We start from the raw sequence: 20,320 nt of genomic DNA on the forward strand, positions 1-20,320 counted from the left end.
GCCGGCCGCGTCCCGCCCAAGCTGTTCTTACAGCTCTCCAGCGTATTTGGTTCAAGCTTCATGTCAGAGGTCTCCTTCAGATTCATCCTCGTTCTCACTGACCTCCGTGTGATGTATGTGCAGGGTGGGATTTCACCATGCTCGTGAGCACCTTTCACAGAATTCAGTTTATGTTCTCTGGCTGCATGCCTCGTTAAGCAGCCACTAGAGACTGCGACTTTGACTGGTCCCTCCAACTCTTTATCCTTTTTGATGGGCAAGTTTTTGTACAAAACCACTTTAGGCTCTTTGAGAACCAGATTTCCCATTTCGAGCTTTCTAGAAGCGTTCTTTTGCTCTGGCCTTTTGCACTGATTTCTCAACTTTATCTTTGAAAGTAAAGGCTTTGCAGGCTTCTTCAGTCTCTTTGGTACCCTGGAATTATTTATATGAGTTAGTTTAGATGAGGTAGAGTTTGATGATGCTGGAATTCTTGATATAGACTGTCTTGTTAATGTTCTATTTTTGCTGTTCTTTTTTGTGCCAATTGATTTTCTGTTAGCTGCAACAGAAAAAAGTGGGTTTGTTACGACATGGCTTTATCCTGAGTTTCCCACTCCCAAGTACTGTAGTTATTCCATTTATTTTAAACATTTCACCAAACTCTGTGGAACAGGTTAGATAGTACACAGTGAAGTGTGAGATTGTTTAACTTGCAGCTTGGACATGAAAAGCACGGTCAAAAGTTCACCTGAATTCCAGGTATGCCTCCCTCACTGAACCAAACATACCAAGTTTGGTTTTTACTGAACCTCTTCTCCTACTCATTTTTTTATGAAATCCATTCCACATTATCCAGTTTTTACTGTTACTCCAGAAAAACCTGAAGATCAGCATGCTCTAGTACTAACATCAGAATTTTTTCCTACAGGAAGAAAATAACCCTACACCTTTAGCTACTGGAATGGTTCCAGTTTCAGGTGTCCAGTTGTCTGTCACCTACTGTCAAAACAAAGGAGCTTTGTCTGCCCAAGCAAAGCTGCGACTCTAGAGCTTTGTAATTAGAGACCATAAAAGGAGTTTGGGAACTGAGTTTTTCTGGTGTGTGTTTTTTTTTTTTTTTTTTTTTTTATCATCACAGCAGCAAACAGGAGTCAGATGGAACCATTAATATTTTCTGCAGCTCCAAACCTGTTTGCTAGTTAAATCAAAGCTGAAGTTACATTTTGCTTACAGTGAGAGTGGCAGAGGTGGGAAGGGGGGAAGTAAACAGATTGTACTCACTGCTCCATGAAGAGAAGTCTCTCAGGAGCATCACAACACAAATCCTTCCCAACTTCTGCTGAGATTACTAACTGTGCACTTTCACTTAAGAATAGGTACCTGAACTATCAGTCCTGGATGTGGAGAGGGAGCAGCTGCCCAATTTAAAGGATCTCTACAGGCAACAACTGCTTAATGATCTCTACCAAGAGCATTTCCTTAACTGTTTTCCTACCAAGTGCAGGTAACTCAGACTACGTCAACATTTCCTCCCATACACCACACTACTGCTCTGAGTTTTCTGTTTTGAAACACAATCACCATTGATACAGCTTTAACAAACGTGTTTAGAAACATGATGCTATTTGCTTTCAAGTAAAAGAGAACAAACCAGGAATACACCACCTATTATTCTTGAAACATTCACAGAAATCCATGAATTTGCTACTTAAACTGCCTTCAGATTCCTGAAAATCCTGAAGACCAGTATCTGAGATGCATCTCAACACAAAGAGAGGATTCCATCCCAGGGATTTTTTCATGAAAGCTTTAATCCTGCACTCCAAGCTCTGCCCCTCACTTACTTGCATTAGCTTTTTCCTGAGTGGTATCTGCATCAGTGTTAGAGCTGACGGACTGGCTGTCTGAATTTTTGCTGCTGTCACCCAACTTTTTAAGTCTGTTCAATCGTTTATCTGTTTCTCTCAGTCCATATTTACTATTAATCACAGGAGTAGGTGCTGGCAATCCCACTCTTGATTTAAAAGCACCAGTTCCACGTCTACAAAGAAAAAGAGGACACAATATATTAGTAACTCTTGATATTAGAACTTGGTTGCATATACAATAGTTTGAATCCCATGTATATTTGGATAAATAATACCAGTAACCACTGAATTAACTAAAACAGTCCACAACCCCCTAAATAAGATATCTATATAATTATTTTAGTGAGGTATGCAGAAGAACTTCCATTTATTTAAAGAAGAAAAAATGCAAAAGTCATCTTCCCTCACTTTATGTCTATTTTAGAATTGTTTCACAGTCAAACTATACAGATGAAAATGAATTATGGCAATTCAAAATATTGCTTATATTAGCTTAGATAGCAATTTACATTTTCCCTAACCACATCAGTCTAATAAAAAACATTGGCTTCAGTTACAGTGCTTGTTACTGCACCAGCAAGAGCTGAAAAGTACAGAAAATGTAATAAAATTATGAAGTAACACAGAACTGTATGATAACTGAAAGTCTCCAGTACATGATTACCATAAAAATGATACAGTTGGGCAAACCTAAAACTTTTAAGTAATGACAGAAAGGGATGAAGATTGAGAATCCCTGTACTTGCACTTCCAACAGTACTACCAGGATCTCCCTGATACTCTTCAATAATCCAGCATGCTTACACGTCACAGAACTACTGAAGACAACTTCAGTTTAGATTCCAGCATGTTGCATGGGAAGAAAATCTGCAAAATTTAACCCAAAAAATGCACCAAGAAGATCAAGAAGGATCTCAAGCTCTGAAAGGTTAATTTTTATGCAGACAATAGTTGTTCTTAAATTAACTGGTATTTGTTTGACATGGATCATTCTTTCAGGATTATTTTGAATTCTGCAAGTGACAGGCAGCTTTAGACACTCAGCTGTACTCTGCACAAGCAACAGCCACTTTGGATCAGAAAGGAACCGTGCTATGAACACCCACAACTGTCTTCTGACGTGTCTCCTTTGGTGCCCAGTTGTCTCAGCCAGCATGAACAGCAGGCTCACCTAAAAAGAGCACATGCACATATGCAAATTTTCTTGGTGGTGATGACTTCTGGACAGGCTTGGAAAAAAAAAAAAATTGTACAGTTCCAACCATCCCACAGCTGCCAAACGTACCCAACAGCTTCATGGAAGCTGAGCATTTTAACATGACACATTAGCACCCTTACAGCACACTCAAAACTGGACCACTCAAGGATGAATTTCTGGTGGTGCACAAAGCAACAGCAGCATTGATTGGTAAGGACTCACTTTTCCCTGCTCAGCTCCCCTAAATTACAGTCTCTTGTATTTGATCACTCTAACACAGCCCCGTGACTGAAAAATTAGAGTTACCCAAATGTTAGCTTTAAAATGAAACATTTTCATGTACTTAATAAGCAACGATGGCAAGTCAGTGAAGATGTTCTGGCACACAGAACTGTTTGTCCTGCAAGTTAATTTGTGTCTTGTTACATTAAAATCAACAACCAAAGGAAAATGAGCAAAATCAAACACAAAGGATGAGGAACAGACAAGGAAGTTTATTCAACAGCTCCCAGGACTGAGGCACATTTTCCCTGGCAGCTCTCTAGGTGAAGTCTGACTGTGCCCTTCGCTTGGAATGAGCTACCAACACTGTGTGAGCTTAGGGGTTCTTATCAGGTTTTCCCCTGAACTGCAGGAGTTCTCAGTGATCCAACCCTCTGGTGAAAATGAAGGCAGTGTTATTATACTGCTAACATGTAGGTGCACCAGGCTGTTTATCTACATGACAAGTGCTTTGTCCTTTATAGGTTTTTTCCTCTCTACAGTTAACTCAAACAGTAACAGAACTGTTATAGAGGCTGTGCAGCTCCCCTTGGAAATAGGTGAAGTTCTCACAAATGATGTGGAGCCTCCAGGCTCACAGGAAGCAGAAGTTTCAACATGGCAAAAAAGAACTATGAAATTCTTTCCACTGACTTTGTGAAGAAACTAGGTTGAGATAGCACAAGTGAAAAATACAGTGACAACTGTGTTGCTGTTGTAGGCAAGTCCTGTCAAACCAGCTGGTCTGACAAACACACAAACCTCAAAATTCTCATAACATAGGGTGAAAACTACTTTGTCTGTTCCCAGCAGAAGAGAACTTCAGGTGAACACAGAAAACATTAATGAAATTTGTTTTTTTCCAGTGGAAAAAAAAGAGCCAGTTGCTAATAGTCGCAGAAGCTTTTCATTCCAACTCCACTTTTTTCAGTACAAATATTTTGAAGAATCTACACTTGTGTTTTGTTACTCTCATTTCAGGCTATCTTCAGAACAGACAATCAAAAGGAAAACAGGATGCAGTTGTTCTCAGAAAACATGACCGCTCAGTAACAACATAAAAAAAAAAATCATTACAACAAATTGCTAGCAAGCAATTATAATATGTCCCAAAATCTGAGTACTTACAATCAAGGAGTATCTAGTTTAACAAAATATATCATGAATATGACCAATTCCATTTGAAACTTACTTCTACCAATGCATACCTTTCACAGGTGTAACATTCGCAGTATTCGTTATTTTCTCCAAAAAACCCATCTCCATAGTAACAAGAGATTTCTTCTCCAGGTTCAATATCTCTTAGAGCTTTCACACATGCTGTATCTCTGCCCGTTGACACAAACTGGAGGAGATGACAGGAAGGGGAGAGGGAGGGAAAAGTTAATCATCAAGGTTGAACAGTATCTGAGTAAGGAAAAAAAAAAAAAAAGTAAAAGAGTTGGGGAGGAAAAGGTGTAGGGACAAAGGGGGGGGAATGTAGGGTGCTTTATTTCTTTAAATTTCCTGCTTACCTTACAGTTAGGTCTGCAATCTGAAAAAGGTCCAAAAGATAAAGTCAATTAACTGTTGATAAGACCTGAAACATGAATAGTTGTAGATATCTAAAGTAAGGATTCACTCTGACTTCAATAACTACAGAATCTCAACTAAATACTGGGAGTTACGTTAGTATTGCACAAATCTATGCACCAGAAGACACTTGGTGTGATATAGTTTGGTTTTGGAGCTCTTCCCTATGCTATCACCAATGTTCTGTTTCCCTCCTCTTTAGGGTAACAGGATTTATCATAAATCCCACCTGCTTTTCCTTCAGCATGCCAATGCAACATTACCAGTTAGGCTTCCACGCAAAACGTTAAGCAAGGCAAAAGAAACTCACTTAAGAAATCCGTTACTGTTAACTAAGTTCACAAAGAATTCAAGGTGACCCACAATATGCTCCCCAATTCAGCTGGCAGGTCCAAAGTCTCTGTGAAAGAAGGTGGCATCGCTGCCTAGAGCCTTCTGTGACTCAGAGCTGATCAGTTCTCAGCTGGGAAAATCCCACCAGGATTTCACCCTACAGTAATCCAGTACGCCAGGTTCAGACACTCTAAGGTCCTGTGCTGTTCAGCCCAGTGTAACTAACATCCCTGCTGAGCAGAACTGCCTGTCCTCCAACAGGCTTCCTCCACTTCACACTCACCGTGGTTGATGAAGGCAGCAGGCCCAAGCCACAGCTGGGCGCAGTTCTTCCGCGTGGAGTACATGACACTGAAGTCGTTCTCCCCGTGCCTCAGCAGCATGTTTTCTTCCATTTCTGACAGTTCAGCAATGCAGCCCACAAGCAATTCTATTTTATCATTACGTTTCCTGTAGTGTAAAAAGAGGAGCAGAAATAAGAATACTTATGCCAAAATGACAAAGTGACTTCTCAAAAAGAAGAGCTGCCTGTGACAGGGAGTGCTCTGTAAACCATTTCTCAACCCCCACCAGCCTCACGTTGTAACTGGGTTGCAGACAGGATATTAGGCTAAACAGCCTTTTTATCAGACATGAAATATGTGGTTTTGTGCTACTGTACAGAATCAATTACACCAATTCTGACAGACACTGCCACCATTGTTTCTACAATTTCCTGAGACTGCAAGCAAGAAATTCCAAGAGCTGACTCCTTCAGCTTCTAGAGTTGTTGAATCCAGAGGCAGGATGTGTTTCATTTGTGTACACTCCCCCTCCATCAGCACTTAGCACATTCTGACTTCCTCCAGCTGCTCGTTTGCATTTCCTATACCTTTTCCTTTGGCCAGCAGAACATAGTGAAGATGGTTAGAACTCCATGACTTCTTCAAAAAAGGCCTAGTATTGACTAAAAAAATAGCCTAGAATTCATACGAGATGTTTTATTCTCCCATGATTAATTCCTCAGCATCAAGCTGGTCCCTGAAAAGACCATTTGCATGGGGGGGAAGGCAAAGAGCGGGGCAAAACGACCAACAAAATCATGACACCTTCATGTGCAGCCAGCCAATCTGCCATCATACATACAGCAGAACAGAGGCACCGAACGTCAACTTATGAACAGGATCAGTTTTGAGCCTCAGTAGTTTTCCAAATACCAGCAGGGTTAAGCACCAGCCCTCCTGTCTTGCTCTCTCTCAGGTCACTCAAGATTTTGAATATGAAAAGTTGACTGATTTTCAACACACCTAAACATGAAGCTTCCACCCCAAAGAATCAGCCAAGGGGAGAATACAAACAAAAAAAACCACCAACCCCAAAGTACTGATTGTATCAAGGTGGTGGAACTTCCAGGTACAGTTCTGAAGGGCTAGAAACTGGCCTTGAACTTCTTCAAGCTTACTGAGACCAGCCACTCAGTCCCAGCTGGCATGGAACCGTGTATCATCATCCCACAAGTGCTGTCAAGAGCACGTACGGCCAAAAAGCAAAGCAAATATAAATCAGGGGAGGTAAGAGAGGTGGAAGGAAGGGGAAATAGTTTAAAATCTGAATTAACCCATGGATCTGCTGGTGCGGCCACAAACATGCTTAAAAAGAAACTCAGATGTGTCAAAATGAGATGGAGAAACGCACTGAGGTTTCCAGGAGATATTCATCCTGCACAGTCAAAACATGCAAATAAAACCCCTCAGTTTCAAAAAGGTAAAAAGTTAAATTTCCTCCACAATTATTTGTTGTATAACTAATCCAGCACAATGTGAGTCTTGTCAGAGTTGTGTTTCTCACAGGAAGCAAAGATAAAGAAAACACTGCACACTGAAAACTGTATGGCCACAGCAAAATACACAGAGGAATGTCTCACAGATGTGTGTGCTGTGTGTTAACTACTCAGCAAAACCAGGCACTGTATTTTTAAGTAAAAATACAAAGTTTTTTTTATTTCACTGGTTGCAGTTTTAATTCATGATCATTTATTTTTTTTTTTTTTTTAAATACCTTTTTTAGCATCTATCAAGAGAACTGACAGAAATAGAATGCAACAGCAAACTGTGCTTTTTACCATTCCTTCGTTGCAACAATTTTGGCTCCGTTCTGCTCCGAAGAGTAGCGATTGCAGGGCAGGATCTCAAACCCACTGTCGGTCGCAAACATCCGCAGATAAATGAACACCTGCAACAACCAACACAGGACTCTTCTGTTACAAGGGAAACAGAACAGTAAGGGACTTCATATAAAAATACTGAAAGTCAGTGAACTGCACACAAAAAAAACCCCACAAAAGAAGGATATTGCAATGGGACGTTATTTGCTGACATGCATTTCTGATTATAGGTTTTAGCTATACATGTCATCTGAATCTTATTTTTCAAAGTGATTTGTATGAATTCTGACATGGGTAACGTGACTATCCAAAGAGTTAAAAAATTAAATATGCCTCAGATGGTACAAAATTGGCCCAACCAACGAAAACAGATCACTTGGTTAAAGTCACTAAGCACTTGCATTCAAGAATTCTTCTCAGATCTTTAAGAATCACTGAGACCTAGCAACCTGCAAGATCCAATTTTATTCTTGTGTCTTTGGAAAAAGGTACTACTCTTCCACGACAAATTTAGATACTGGATTCAGGGATTGCTGGATCAATTCTGTTTAGTTGAAGTGCAGTTGTAGTACTCAAAAAAACATGTGGGGAAAGCAGAATTTGCTGCCTGCTTTCTTCTACACTACTAGATATTATGCACTTCAACGTAGGCCCAATTCCTTTTGGCTCTATCTGACAACAATGCACTCGTTTCTGAAGGAGTTTTGTTTTTTCTTTAATTAACACTTCCACATAAAGCCCCTACACCCAAAGTAACTGAGGTGTTTTGAGGTAGCAAGGCTTCTCCCTTTTCCTTTACCCTTCTCTATCACACAAGTTAATTTATAATAGCTGTAACTAAAAAAATATTTTAAAAAGAACAAAAAAAAAAGGAGGGGGAGGTTAGAGGAAGCCCTTCCAAAGAATGAAAGAGGTCCTCATAACTCTGTGTCCTGGAAGTCGGTGTTCCCTCTTCTGCTTATGACTTAAGCCAACAGCAAGAGGCAAATGTGTTTCCCTTTCTATACACCTATTAAAAGGCAGCCATAAGTCAGCTGAAAAAGAGGGCAGGGGGAAGCTAGCTGGGTTTCAAAAAACAAAGGAAGTTTCTGTGAAAAAGCAATCAAACAAGTAACATATTATCAGAGCAGTGGATTACTTTACTACTGCTACATTCCTAAGAAATGTTTACATTTTCTTAGCCTTTCAACCATCTGAAAAAGCACATTAATTACAAATACACCTACATGTTCCTTGAACAACCTTTCCTGCATTTTGTTCTTGTTAAGAAAATAGTGCCGGGCCCAGTCACCTGACGTCAAGGACTTGAAGGCTTTTTCTAAGTGCTCATCTTTCTTAAAACGTTCAATCACCTCTTTTAGTTCTTCTTGCCTTCCTTTAATAGGTCGAAATCTGAAAAAGAATAAAGCTATTCCAGTCCACTGTTAGTCATTCTCCACTCTTCCTCAGTTACACGCAGCAAAGTTTTGCTAGCCATTAAACTCCTAGCACAAACTGTTCATTAATTACTCAAATCACAGGCCCCTGTTTCCTGAGTAACAGCAGAGGTAAGGTAAAGCCCAGCATACTACTTGGAATGTTAAACCCTTCCTTTCTCAAGGAGAAGAACAACTTATTTCTAAAACAAACCTCTGATACCAAAGATTAACCCACAGAGTAGTATTTCACTGTTTTCAATGCCCATCATTTGGAAAGAAGCAGCTGAAGAACTAGTATAATTAAAGTGTTACTGGCCACACTCTCCTAATAAATTTCCTGTAATTAAAAGTACACGTGTGAAAATGTGCACCAAATAAACTCAATGCTCCCAAGTTCCCCATTTAACACTGCTATCAAGTGATCTCTGGCTTTTGTAGCTGGGTTGGGGAGCGTGTGTCATTTTAAATTTAATTCCTCTACAATCTCACATACTACACTGAAGTTTTTAAATAGGGAGCAAACAATTAGTGCAACTGAAAGGACTAAGAAACCTCAAAAGAGAAAATGTGCAATTACCTTGAAAAATGTTTTCAAATTAACTTTTATCCATCTCAAAGCCTTGTTATATTGACAAATCCACTATATGGGTTTATGTAGGATACAAGTATAACATTTGCACTCACATAAAACCTCTTAATGACTACACAAGAAGCACCAATAAATAGTAACACGCAGCACAGATACTACATCTGTGGAAGACTTTAGTTCCACCAGTTGGTGTGATCAGAAGAATCTTCTCCCAAAATATTTGCTACAGGAAACAGGTAGCTGAGAATCATGAGTAGAGAGAATAGGAAATTAAGCCCCTGGTTCTTTCCAAAACTGCCCTTTGTATCTTCAACAGCAAAAAAAGTGTTACAGAAAAAAACCAAAGTATGACTGCAAGAAGCAAGAGCTCCATTTTCAAGCTGCAAAACCATCAAGAGAAAGTAGAACTTTCAATTAGAGATTATGCTGAAGCTCTACAAACTGCCTTTGACAGCACGTACCTGTCTGTGCTCTGTGCTGGGGCCGAGTGGGGCAAGTCTCATTTTAAGGGTATGACAGACCCCAGGGGACTCCTCAGAAAGATAAAAGTTTTCTAGGGACATGAGGAAGTGTTCTGCAGCTCTCTTTACAGCTCCCACCTTTTGCTTACACAGCATGTGACTGAGGTTTTAAGCCAACAGCTTGTGATGAAATCGACAGGACCAAGTCCCGTTAGGTGCTGCTCAAAGCATGTTACAGTGCTGATTTGATTTCCTCACTTACCAAATTAAGTCTATTTGATGACAGAAGTAAACAAGGGGAAATAAATTCCTGCAGTTGGTGGAAGAAAACCTCATCAACTCCCTCAGTGATACCCTGTTTTCTAAACTACTGTTATCACCTGGCTTATCCTTCTCTTAGGATGCTAAGCATTGCAAGAAGATTCTTTGCAGATGACCACGTAAGATCTGCTTCACTCCTTGCACGAAGGGAAACAAAATACCTTGAGTCTTGCATATCGTAATTGTATTTCACCTTGTACAGGAGTAAGAGTTTAATCAGAAGTGACTATGGTGAGGTTTCCATTTCCTCCATTAGAAGTAAGCCCCTGTGTTTATGCTCCTGACAGGACACAGAAGGAGCTCCCGGGGGCTGCAGCACGTGCGGCAGCAGCGCAGGTTACCAGCGGGCCGAAAACCTCCCTGCCATACAGTGACCAACCAGCCTCTCAGATCTCTCTGAACACAGCATAAACCTGTTATCAGCTGAGAAACATCAAGTAGTTCTGAGAAGACATTAGGTAGTTTCTTCTGGCTGGGGTAACATCTGACAAGGGAGCAAGAGTCAGCCAAGAAACAGAAGCCACTTCAGATTATAGTATGGACTGTACCAAGAAGTTTCTATCAAGTTCTTTATTAATGAATGCACTTCTCCCACCTCCCTAAAACCTAACTGCCTAACAACCTACTGAGACCTCATCATGGAAGAGAACTCCCTTCCCACTATAGATACCATGATCATCATCACTTTTGTTCTGCAATACTGTAAAGTGTCCCTTGAATTGTCAGTCAGAGACAAGGAGAGTATCTCCCAGTTCTCCCAAAGCCAGAAAGACCTCTTCTAGATTTGACAGTCAAAACTCACAGAACTTCCTGGGACATTAAGGGAACTTAAAATGATACAGTATGACCTGAACCTGACTGGTTTCAGATTAAGGACTTTGTTCTCATTTTCAGTTTCAATCAGAAACAGTTTTCCCAACGAGGACCCAATGGCACTTACACCATGACCAGTACAATGCACACCAATATGTAGAAATGTGACAGGTTATATAACATTTTGGTTATATTTTTATCTGCAAACACTAGAGGAGGAAAAGCCACAGGATTTACTGGTGTTCAGCTCTATCTATTCTTGCTGGGCTAAATGAATGATTGCCCCCTTCCTCACATTCTATGTTCCACGCTGAAATGCACCTTTCTTTAAATGACCTGCAGGAGCAAGGACAGGTGGAAAACCCATCACGTTCTAAATCTCACTAGCATCCGAGACAGGCAAGGTATGAGGTGATGAACATAAGCACACTCACTGATCATCAAGCAGCAGCTTGGTCCAGGCTAGCTAAGGAAAGCTGCATCCCAACTCAACAGCAGCCAGGGCAGGGCGGGAATAAACAGAAAAAGCAGGACAGATACTAAGCTCTCGGTGGCAACCAAGACCGACAGAACCAGAACCAATGTCCCACATCTCCTGGCACATCTTACAGCCCCAAAGTGTCACCCTTATTGCAGGTCTTTCACAACACACCATTCTCACTCAGAGGCTGATGATGTCTACCTGACCAGCTACCTTAGGTAGCTCAAAATCTGTCCCCACGCCTTTGAAAGTCGCCCATGTAACTCCATGGATCATGGTCAGCAGGTGTCTCTACAGGTTCTTGTCTTGGGCATTCCACGTGGAATGGTCTGGGTTGGAAGGGACCTTAAAGCTAGTGCCAGCCCCCCTGCCATGGGCAGGGACACCTGCCACTAGAGCAGGTTGCTCAGAGCCCCATCCAACCTGGCCTTGAACACCTCCATGATGGCACATCCATAGCTTCCTGGTGTGACCTGTTCTAGTGTGTCACTACCCTCACAGTGAAGAGCTTCTTCCCAATTTATAAGCTAAATGTCCCCTCTTTTAATTTAAAGCCATCACTCCTTGTCCTATCACTACAAGCCTTTGTAAAAAGTCCCTCTCCAGCTTTCTCTTAGCCCCCCTTCAGATACTGGACAGCTGTCAGGTGTCTGTGGTGCCTTCTCTTCTCCAAGCTGAACGAGCCAAACTCTCTCAGGCTGTCCCTCACAGGAGAGGGGTTTCAGCCCCTCAGGTCACCTTCATGGCTCTCCTGTGGAACTGCTCCAACAGGTCCATGATGTTCTTGTGCTGGGGGCTCCAGAGCTGGACGCCATACTCCAGGTGGGGTCTCAGCAGAGCTGAGCACAGGGGAAGAAGCACCTCCCTGAACCTGCTGCTTCTTTTGATGCAGCTCAGGACAGCTGGCTTCTGGGCTGCACTCGCACCCCGCTGGCTCCTAAGCATCCCCCAAGTCCTTCTCAGGGCTGCTCCCCATCCACACTCAGCCCAGCCTGTGTTTGTGTGTGGGATTGCCCCGGCCCAGTGCATGACCTTGCACTTGTTTAGCAGCAGCTCATGTCTAGCAGAAACTTGTGGAACACCACTCCCAAGTAGTACAGTTAGCACATGCCCAGCTCTTGAAAAGGCCAAAAAGAAGGCTGGAAACAGGAAGAGGGTGTAGAGATTGTAAAAACCCCAAAACACTGAAAGGCCAGAGGAATGTTACACTGTATGCTGGCATTTGAAACTTGAAACAAGAATTAGGTTTTTTTTTAAAGAACACAGCTCTCGACACCCAAAAATTACTACCAAGGTTCTCCTGCAGCACCTCTGTGAAAGCACTGTACTGGTATTTTCTACATGGTGACAGGACAGAGATAATGAGGAAAGATAAAACAGGAACACAAACAAACCAGAAGTGTCCACAGGTATAGAACACACGCTGGAAACCAACTGTATCAGGTCTGGCTGAGCTGATGTTCCCACTGCAGCCTCCTGGTGCAGAGACCTGTGTTGGGAGTTAGAAGGGTGCTGATAACACCCGTGTTGTTATCAGCACTGAGCAGTGCTCACACAGCACCAAGGTCTTTCTAACACTCCCCCCAAGGTGGGATGTGGGGGCAGGAGCCTGGGGGAACATACCCAGGACAGCTGACCCGAGCTGACCAAAGGGATAGTCCAGACCCTGTGACAACAGCTCAACTCTACAGCTGGTACAAGGGGCAGGGGTGAGGGAGCTACTCCCTGGTCCTCTGGAGCAACTGCTATGTGTTTTGGAGCCCTGCCTCCCAGGAAGGGGCCAGACATCTCCTGGAGATGGGAAGCAGAGGACAAATCTGGTTTCTCCTCCTCGCTTCCGTGCGTGGCATTGCTTGCCTTTGCTTTCTAACTAAACTGCCCTTTACCCACAAGGGGTTCTGTCTTCCTCTTCTTTTCCTTTGCCCTTTTTGCTCTGTGGAGGAGGGCAGGGGTGACAGAGTGGCTTTGTGTGCATTCCTGGCTCAGCCAGGGTTAACTCACCACACCAACATCATGATGTGCAGCATTTCACTTCAGTGGTTCCCAAATCAATGAAACAATGACACTGTGCACTCCGAGTCTGAGTTAGCAAGTTGTTCACAGCTCAACACCACATGTCAACTGCACCAAGAACATGTAGTTTATGAGCTAGCCCAAAATACGACAAGGCAGACTCCACAGGAAAGGTTCAGTACTCTCAAAGGTCTACATCCATACACACTTTAAAAGGTACCTTCTGATTTGAGACACTGAAGAAGCCAACATGCACAGTAAGCCTAGAAGTCAAGTTCCTTAGGAATTTGAGGGTCTACTGATAGGCACTTCAGTTCTCCCAGTAGTATCATGAAACAGCAGTTTATTCATTACTCCTTTCCAGCACTACCTACCAAAAAGCCAACTGATTTTGAGAAGCAACCTTAAATACTATCAGGGTGGTGTTACAGTGTCCTCATTTATACATGACATGAAAAAAAATCTCCACATCTGCTGGAAGAGTCTACATGACTGTTTTTGAGCATGACCATGGAGAGAGCCTGAAAAGACCCCACAGCTAAATGCATACATATACCAACTGAGCCAAAGAAAGTGACTTTTCAGCATCAGTAAAATAGAAGACTAGCTCAAAGAAGAGAAATAGAGAGGTAGAAAGAGCACAAGAAAATCAACAATACAAACCAGCCAACTTAGTCTCTGCACAGAGAGCCAACTAAAATCAGCATCGTTCAGCCAGACTTCTGGTTTGCTCCTATGAACAGTACTGTTACTAGATTCCATCATGGGAACTCAACAAGACACTCTGGTGTTTGAACCTGCTCCCAGGCACAGACTCCTTGAGCCACCCTACAAACAGCTTCAGGGGTCAGGTCTCAGAGAACACGGAGGCTGCCACAGAACAGCCAGCTGTTACAAGTGAGCCAAGAATTAAAAATTCAGCTATTGCAGTGGCTTTAACAAACCAGTAACAACCCTTCTTCCTGATAAGCTGCAGAACAGAAACTTTTCAAACTTGCCTGGGAAATATTAACTCTTCCCTAGTCAACAAGATCCAAAAAAGCTTTGACTACTGCAGTTTCCAAATCAGCTAGAAGATGATCTTATGTTAACTGTGATGATGTTAGGGGTAAACTGAGGTGGTCTCAATAAGGAAGACACATGAAAATGGCTTGGGGAAGCAAAGCTCTCTCTCTCTCTCTCTCGGGTTTCTCTTACCTCGGGAATACTTAAAGAATCTTGAAACTCCAAGGTATAAAGCCAAAGGTCAGTGAGATGCTTGCCTATAAAGGAAGTTAAAGGAGAGTTTCTGGTAAGTTCAGAAGCACAGTACCTTGCTCAGCCTCAGTCACTGAGAGCAGTGCATTTGAACAAAAAGGACAAACTGGTCCTGCAAGAGATCCAGTGTGGAACTCTGCAGTGTACCAGTGCACGGTATGGACCTGTATTTCTAAACCTACTACTTAGCTTCTGACTGCACAACACCAAGAAGAGTGAATTTATCAAACCATCCCATTAGCCTCCTAACAACCAGCACTTTCGCTGATATTTTTATTTAAGTGGTTATGGAAAGGCAGCAAGTTACTGTTCATCTAGTACCAGAGATTCAGCACAAAAGCTAAGCCAGCAAGGCTGTTATACATTCAAGACAGCACAAGAGTTGAAAATCGTTTGCTCAGAATAAATGAAAATTTATTTAGTTAACATACATTTAGGCTTCCTCTCCACCTAACCCTGTAGTATGAGTATCTTAATTGAAAGCTAGCTATATAAAAACCAACTTGTTCTGTATTTAATCTCCAGCTTTGTTATCTGGGGAAAAAAAAACCAAAACCAAAACCACAAAGCAACAAGCACATTCTTTAAAGCCAGAGTTCAAACAGGCACTTTTAATGAACTTAGTAATCCACACTGAACTTCTTGAACTGAAACTTTACACACTCCAGTGTGGTCAAAACTCCAGTACAGCCTACAGCAGAAGTAAAGAAAATTCTAACAGCCATATAATTTCATTCTCCTTAACATGGTCAGCAAATAAATGCTGTTATAAACTAAATATGGCGGACAAAAAACCCAAACATAATATTTTCCTTCAATCCTATTCTGACATTGCACATCATAATTTAATTGAGCAACTACCATGACTACTGGATGCAAGCCACTCCAACTTCTGGAGATAAAAGTTTTTACTGAAGTTAAAGGTGCAACTAAAAAAACTATGTAAAAGTGAGGTGGTTGGTATTGGCGACTCTTTGGGGAGAGTTGGTTGTAGTCTGGTTGGTATTTTTTAAAATCCAGCCCATTCAGCAGCAGCAAAACAGTCAGTTCCAATGCAATTGCTGGTTACACATAGCAAAGGGAGACAACCAGGAGCCAGCTGAAGGATGTTACTGAATTAAGTTATCAGTAAAAATTTAAAAGTCATTTAGAAAGCAGATTTTACACTAAAGTCAAAATGATTTTGGAAAGTAGACACTGAGGTACCAAGAAGATAAAAGCTTCATTTGAGACAGGGTGTCTCTATGTAAGAGCTGTGCACCCCTCATCCAGCACCTCCACAGAACCACAACACTGAAGCTGAACTCTACAACTGCATCACTTCTTCAGTGGAACCCATATAACTTGTTCTACCACCAAACCCTGTTCAAGATGAATACAGAATCCACTAATTATACTGAAATGAGCTAAGGAGCTCAGCAGAGATTCAACACAGACCCCTGAGTGCAAGTGATATGCAGCTGCTTTGCCTTTGTCTTTAGTGCTCAACGTGACCCTCGGGGCAAAGTATCCTGTCAAACTTGGAACAACTAATGGTTGCAGTATTGAGAGCAAGCAGCTTCCCATGCATCACCCCCAAACAGCTGATGCTTGTTCCTGATGTAAGTGTGCACCATTATGTACTTGTCCATCAGCAGCAACACACACCTCCCTACAGGTTATGGCAATGTACACACCACCACGGGTATGCACTGGTCCCATGGAATTCTTACAACTTGGTCCTTTGTCTCACGTTATCAGACAAGCCCTCCTGCACCACACAGCAGTTTGTAACTTCACTGAAAGCACCAATATGGAGTTAGGAAACACCCCTAGGTTCTCCTAGGACAGACTGCAATGCATTTGACCCCCTAAAACACTTGCAGATTTAGGAAAACATTGGAACTGCTCTCAGTATTCCCCAGCATGATGCTGCTGCTGGAAGCAAGAAACAGTGGTCGTCAGCAGCAGTAGGATCAGGAGTTGGGCTCAAGACACAAAATACTAGCACATTTATAGCAAGCCAGCAAGGAGTGGATGAGCCACCAAGGCGTGTGCTGTCAGGGTGCAGCACTCGGCCCAGGGAAGCGCACGGCAAAGTACCGGATGGCGAGAGAAGCAAGAGGTGATGGCTCCCAGGAAGAGATTCAGAACAATCATGTTCTTGTCACCACTCTGCCATAAGATTACTAATTCGGGATAAAAAAAGATGGAAAATAATGATGTTTCAACAATAATTTTTTACTAGAATATTTTACTAGAATGTTGTAAGGTTTTTTTCCTCTAATCAAGACGCTCTGGGCAAAGCAAGAGATCTTTACAAACTCTTCAACTAAAGGAATGAAAGGAAGCAGAGAAAATCCTTATATAGAAGACACTCTTTTTATATAAAAATACAGATTTGGCTTCCAAAAGTGAAGTACAACTTCAGCAAGTGGTCAACAACTCACACTGTTCTACTAGTTGCAAAAACACCAACCTCTTATGTGTTTCCATCAGCAGAGCAGCTTCCACAACATGTCTTCAAACAAATCAGAACAAGGGCACAGGAAATATTTCCTTCCCATCATACATATGGCCAGCCTGTTTTAAGTGCACCTCAATATACAGGCTGTAACTAACATGACTTCATCACACTGAGGCAGAAGATGCCCAAACATAAGCTGTAAGTCTTAACAGCTACTCCAATCATTTATTTGGGTACTGGCATCTGTATTTTGAACATGATCTGGTCTTTCTGCATTTGCTTTCCCTCCCCTCAAGCCATACAACAACAAATCACCCCAGGAGCTCTAATAAGACTACAGCTTACTAGACAGAAGGAAGATGCTCCAAGCATCATAGCTACAACAAGCAGATGCCACCACTGCACTGAAAAGAAACAAGAACTACACTGCTGCCTTTATTTTGTTTCTTTACCACAACAGAAACCCCCTCAGCAGGACGTTATGGAAGAGGCAGGAAGATGTGTTTCTGGTACAAGTTGGAAGCCTCACCTAAGTATTTCTCATAGTGCTCCAAGATTATTAACTACTGTCCTTGCAGACTGCCTGTAACCACTCCCTGAGAAAGGAAGAAACAGATTATGATCGCCTTTGTGTAGCCTTTGACTCAAATCAGTAATTAAAAAAAGTATTTTGTGTTGAAAAATATATCAGCAGAAAATAACATTTATGGAAGCAGCTTCTCCAGCTACTAAACAATGCCAACACTTTTTCCTTAGCAAACAGCGTAACAATTCACCTGCAGACTGCTATTTATGCAACAAAACAAACCAAAAAGCTCTCTTGAGCATATGTTTTTAGCTCAATTAACTGCTGGAAACACAAAGACACTCTGAACTGAACTGTAAGAGCATCCACCTCTCCTCTGCTTTGGGCACAATGTGCCATTGTAACCGACAGCGTGGAGGGAATGGGACAAACTCCAGCACTCCTCTCAAGCAGATGCTGCACTCTCCAACAAACAGGAAAAACCTCCTTGGAGTCAGTCTTTACAGCTAATAGGACTGCACTGCTGGAATCACACGTGCAACTCGTGCTGTCAGGTCATCCCAGCAACCATTTATGTCAGGTGATCACACCAGTTATCTAGCAGTCATTTTTGAAGCAATCACCTTGTTACATACGTACAAAACAGTCTACTGAACTGATCCCCTGGTTATGTGGCTGTGCTGCACAGGTTAAACTGTTCTTTAAAAGCAGTCACAGCAACAGTTTGAAGGGCTGAGCAGCCTATTTCCCACTACATGCTGCCTGACAACCCCAGCTCTTACTATTGCACAATAAGGACACAATTCCTGTCTTCAGGAACTTTTAAACTCTAAGTGCAGCTTCCCCATTAAGCTAGCAATGCAGGTCTCGTATGCAAACGAACCCTCCATACAAGCAGTGGTATGTCTCTAAAACAAAAATCACAGAATCATTAAGGCTGCAGAAGACCTCCAAGATCATGAAGTCCAACCAGCAGCCCAACACCACCATGGTCACTAAACTGTGTCCCCACGGTGCCACATCCACATGGTATTTGAACCCCTCCAGGGCTGGGGACTCCAGCACCTCCCTGGGCAGCCTGGGCCGATGCCTCACCACTCTGCCAGGAGAGAAATTCTTCCCAATATCCATCCTAAACCTCCCCTGGTGTAACCTGAGCCCATTGCCTCTTGTCCTAGCACTGGTTACTTGGGATAAGAGGCCAGCACTCACCTCACTCCAGCCTCCTTTCAGGGAGTTGAGAGCCCTCAGCCTCCTCCTCTCCAGGCTAAACAACCCCAGGCCCCTCAGCCACTCCTCACAGGCCATGTTCCCCAGACCCTTCCTCACCATTTTAAAGACAGAAGTTACTCACAAATTGTCATTTTTTCCAGACTTTAACATGCAAGAAATTCCACATTTTTGCTCTGATTGCATTAACTAAGAAGGTATGTCTTTTCTAGAAAAATAAAGACAAGTTACCTAGTATTCATTTTGTGTGTCTGAAAACCTAAATAGGGATCAAGAACCAAACTAGTTGCTAGGTCATCGTTTTCACACAGTTCCTTGGCAGACATTCCAGAGGAAGGCACGTAACGACTCTGACCCTCAAATCCTGAAGCACCGCTACCTGCAAACAAGAGAGCATGAATTAGAACTCACTTAAAGAGTGTGACAAAGCCCAGCTGTCCTTGTGCACAGACAGCCACAGGTTGGGAAGAAAAAATACAGAACATCTAAGGAAGATGATAAAATATCTGAGCAGAAGCACAATTAATTTTTCACTTTTTTTGTTTACTTAGCAGCTAATGGAGAGAATACTTTCTAATGTATTTTATGGGTGCCTTTAACATTTTGGTTTCCTTTCTCTTCCCCTCCCCGATTACAAACATCTTCCAGACTACACAGTTCAGTTGTGCCTGCCTCTGAAGTTTCTGACCTATAAATGTGATGAAGCCACAAATATTTAAAACCAGATTTTCCCAAAATCTGAATACAGAATTTAGACCTTCATTCCAGAACACTAAAAATAAAAAAATACATGTTCCTTAAAACTATTTCATAATGCCTATTGATACATGTGACTTGGTTCAAAATGGCATTTACCTCTACACGTGCATTCACTGAAAGCTAGTAATTAGCCCAGTAACTCCAATCCCATGAGTTCTCATTTAGTGCCAGTCATGTATTTCATACTTATACCAGTTCAAATTTAATTTACCACCAGATCTCCTCACTTAACTGAAACCAGAGATCTACACTCCAGAAGTGAGCTAACACACAGCACACAGACAGCGTGACACTTGTGATGGCAGGCGCGTGCTGAGCACAGAGCTCCTCCAGGAGCCAGGACAGGAGGGGAGCCCAGCGCCAGGGGGCAGAGGGACCACACAGAGCACCACCCCCAGAAAGGTGCACATACATCTGCTCGATCTTCTCTCCACACCATGTTTGCCTGTCTTGGGAGTCTCCTTGCCCGCGTGCGGCAGTTTGGTCTGACTCTGCGCGTGGTCGTTAGATGACTTGCTTCCACTTCTCCTGCCATTCACCACCATGTTCTTGGATTCTCCCAGCCACTTCATTCCCACAGACAGGCTGACTCAGTCGCATTTAGTCACTTTTCAAAGGCTTGGAGAAGTGGATGAATAATTTCAGTTCC

At 42.4% G+C, this 20,320-nt stretch overlaps 1 protein-coding gene across 2 annotated transcripts; it reads right to left on the minus strand.

Annotated features, from left to right (window-relative positions):
• Positions 1 to 1,818: 1,818 nt before the first annotated feature.
• SUV420H1 (suppressor of variegation 4-20 homolog 1 (Drosophila)) lies at positions 1,819 to 20,243 on the minus strand. Of its 2 annotated transcripts, XM_008948638.1 has the most exons (12): positions 20,084 to 20,243; positions 19,144 to 19,291; positions 16,393 to 16,401; positions 15,345 to 15,357; positions 11,168 to 11,206; positions 10,753 to 10,760; positions 8,584 to 8,749; positions 7,316 to 7,425; positions 5,498 to 5,664; positions 4,824 to 4,843; positions 4,518 to 4,654; positions 1,819 to 2,023 (listed from the first exon to the last, which is right to left on the minus strand). In XM_008948638.1, exons 1-12 carry the CDS (start codon positions 20,241 to 20,243, stop codon positions 1,819 to 1,821), a joined length of 1,182 nt encoding a protein of 393 aa, XP_008946886.1. The 2 variants fall into 2 exon arrangements, with proteins under 2 accessions (XP_008946886.1, XP_008946887.1); XM_008948639.1 differs by lacking the exons at positions 10,753 to 10,760; positions 11,168 to 11,206; positions 15,345 to 15,357; positions 16,393 to 16,401.
• Between the last annotated feature and the right edge of the window lie 77 nt (positions 20,244 to 20,320).

This window comes from Merops nubicus, unplaced genomic scaffold, assembly GCF_000691845.1.
Source record: "Merops nubicus isolate BGI_N331 unplaced genomic scaffold, ASM69184v1 scaffold15441, whole genome shotgun sequence".
NCBI classification, from domain to species: Eukaryota; Metazoa; Chordata; class Aves; order Coraciiformes; family Meropidae; genus Merops; species Merops nubicus.

What these genes read in the sequence shown, in the direction of transcription:
- SUV420H1 (XM_008948638.1), bottom strand. Translation starts at nt 20,243, where the DNA reads ATGAAGTGGCTGGGAGAATCCAAGAACATGGTGGTGAATGGCAGGAGA. An exon ending in GGAGAGAAGATCGAGCAGAT is followed by an intron (nt 19,292 to 20,083) that starts GTATGTGCACCT and finishes TCTTGTTTGCAG; the next exon opens with GTAGCGGTGCTTCAGGATTT. An exon ending in AAAGGTTGTTCAAGGAACAT is followed by an intron (nt 7,426 to 8,583) that starts GTAGGTGTATTT and finishes TGGTTGTTGCAG; the next exon opens with GTGTTCATTTATCTGCGGAT.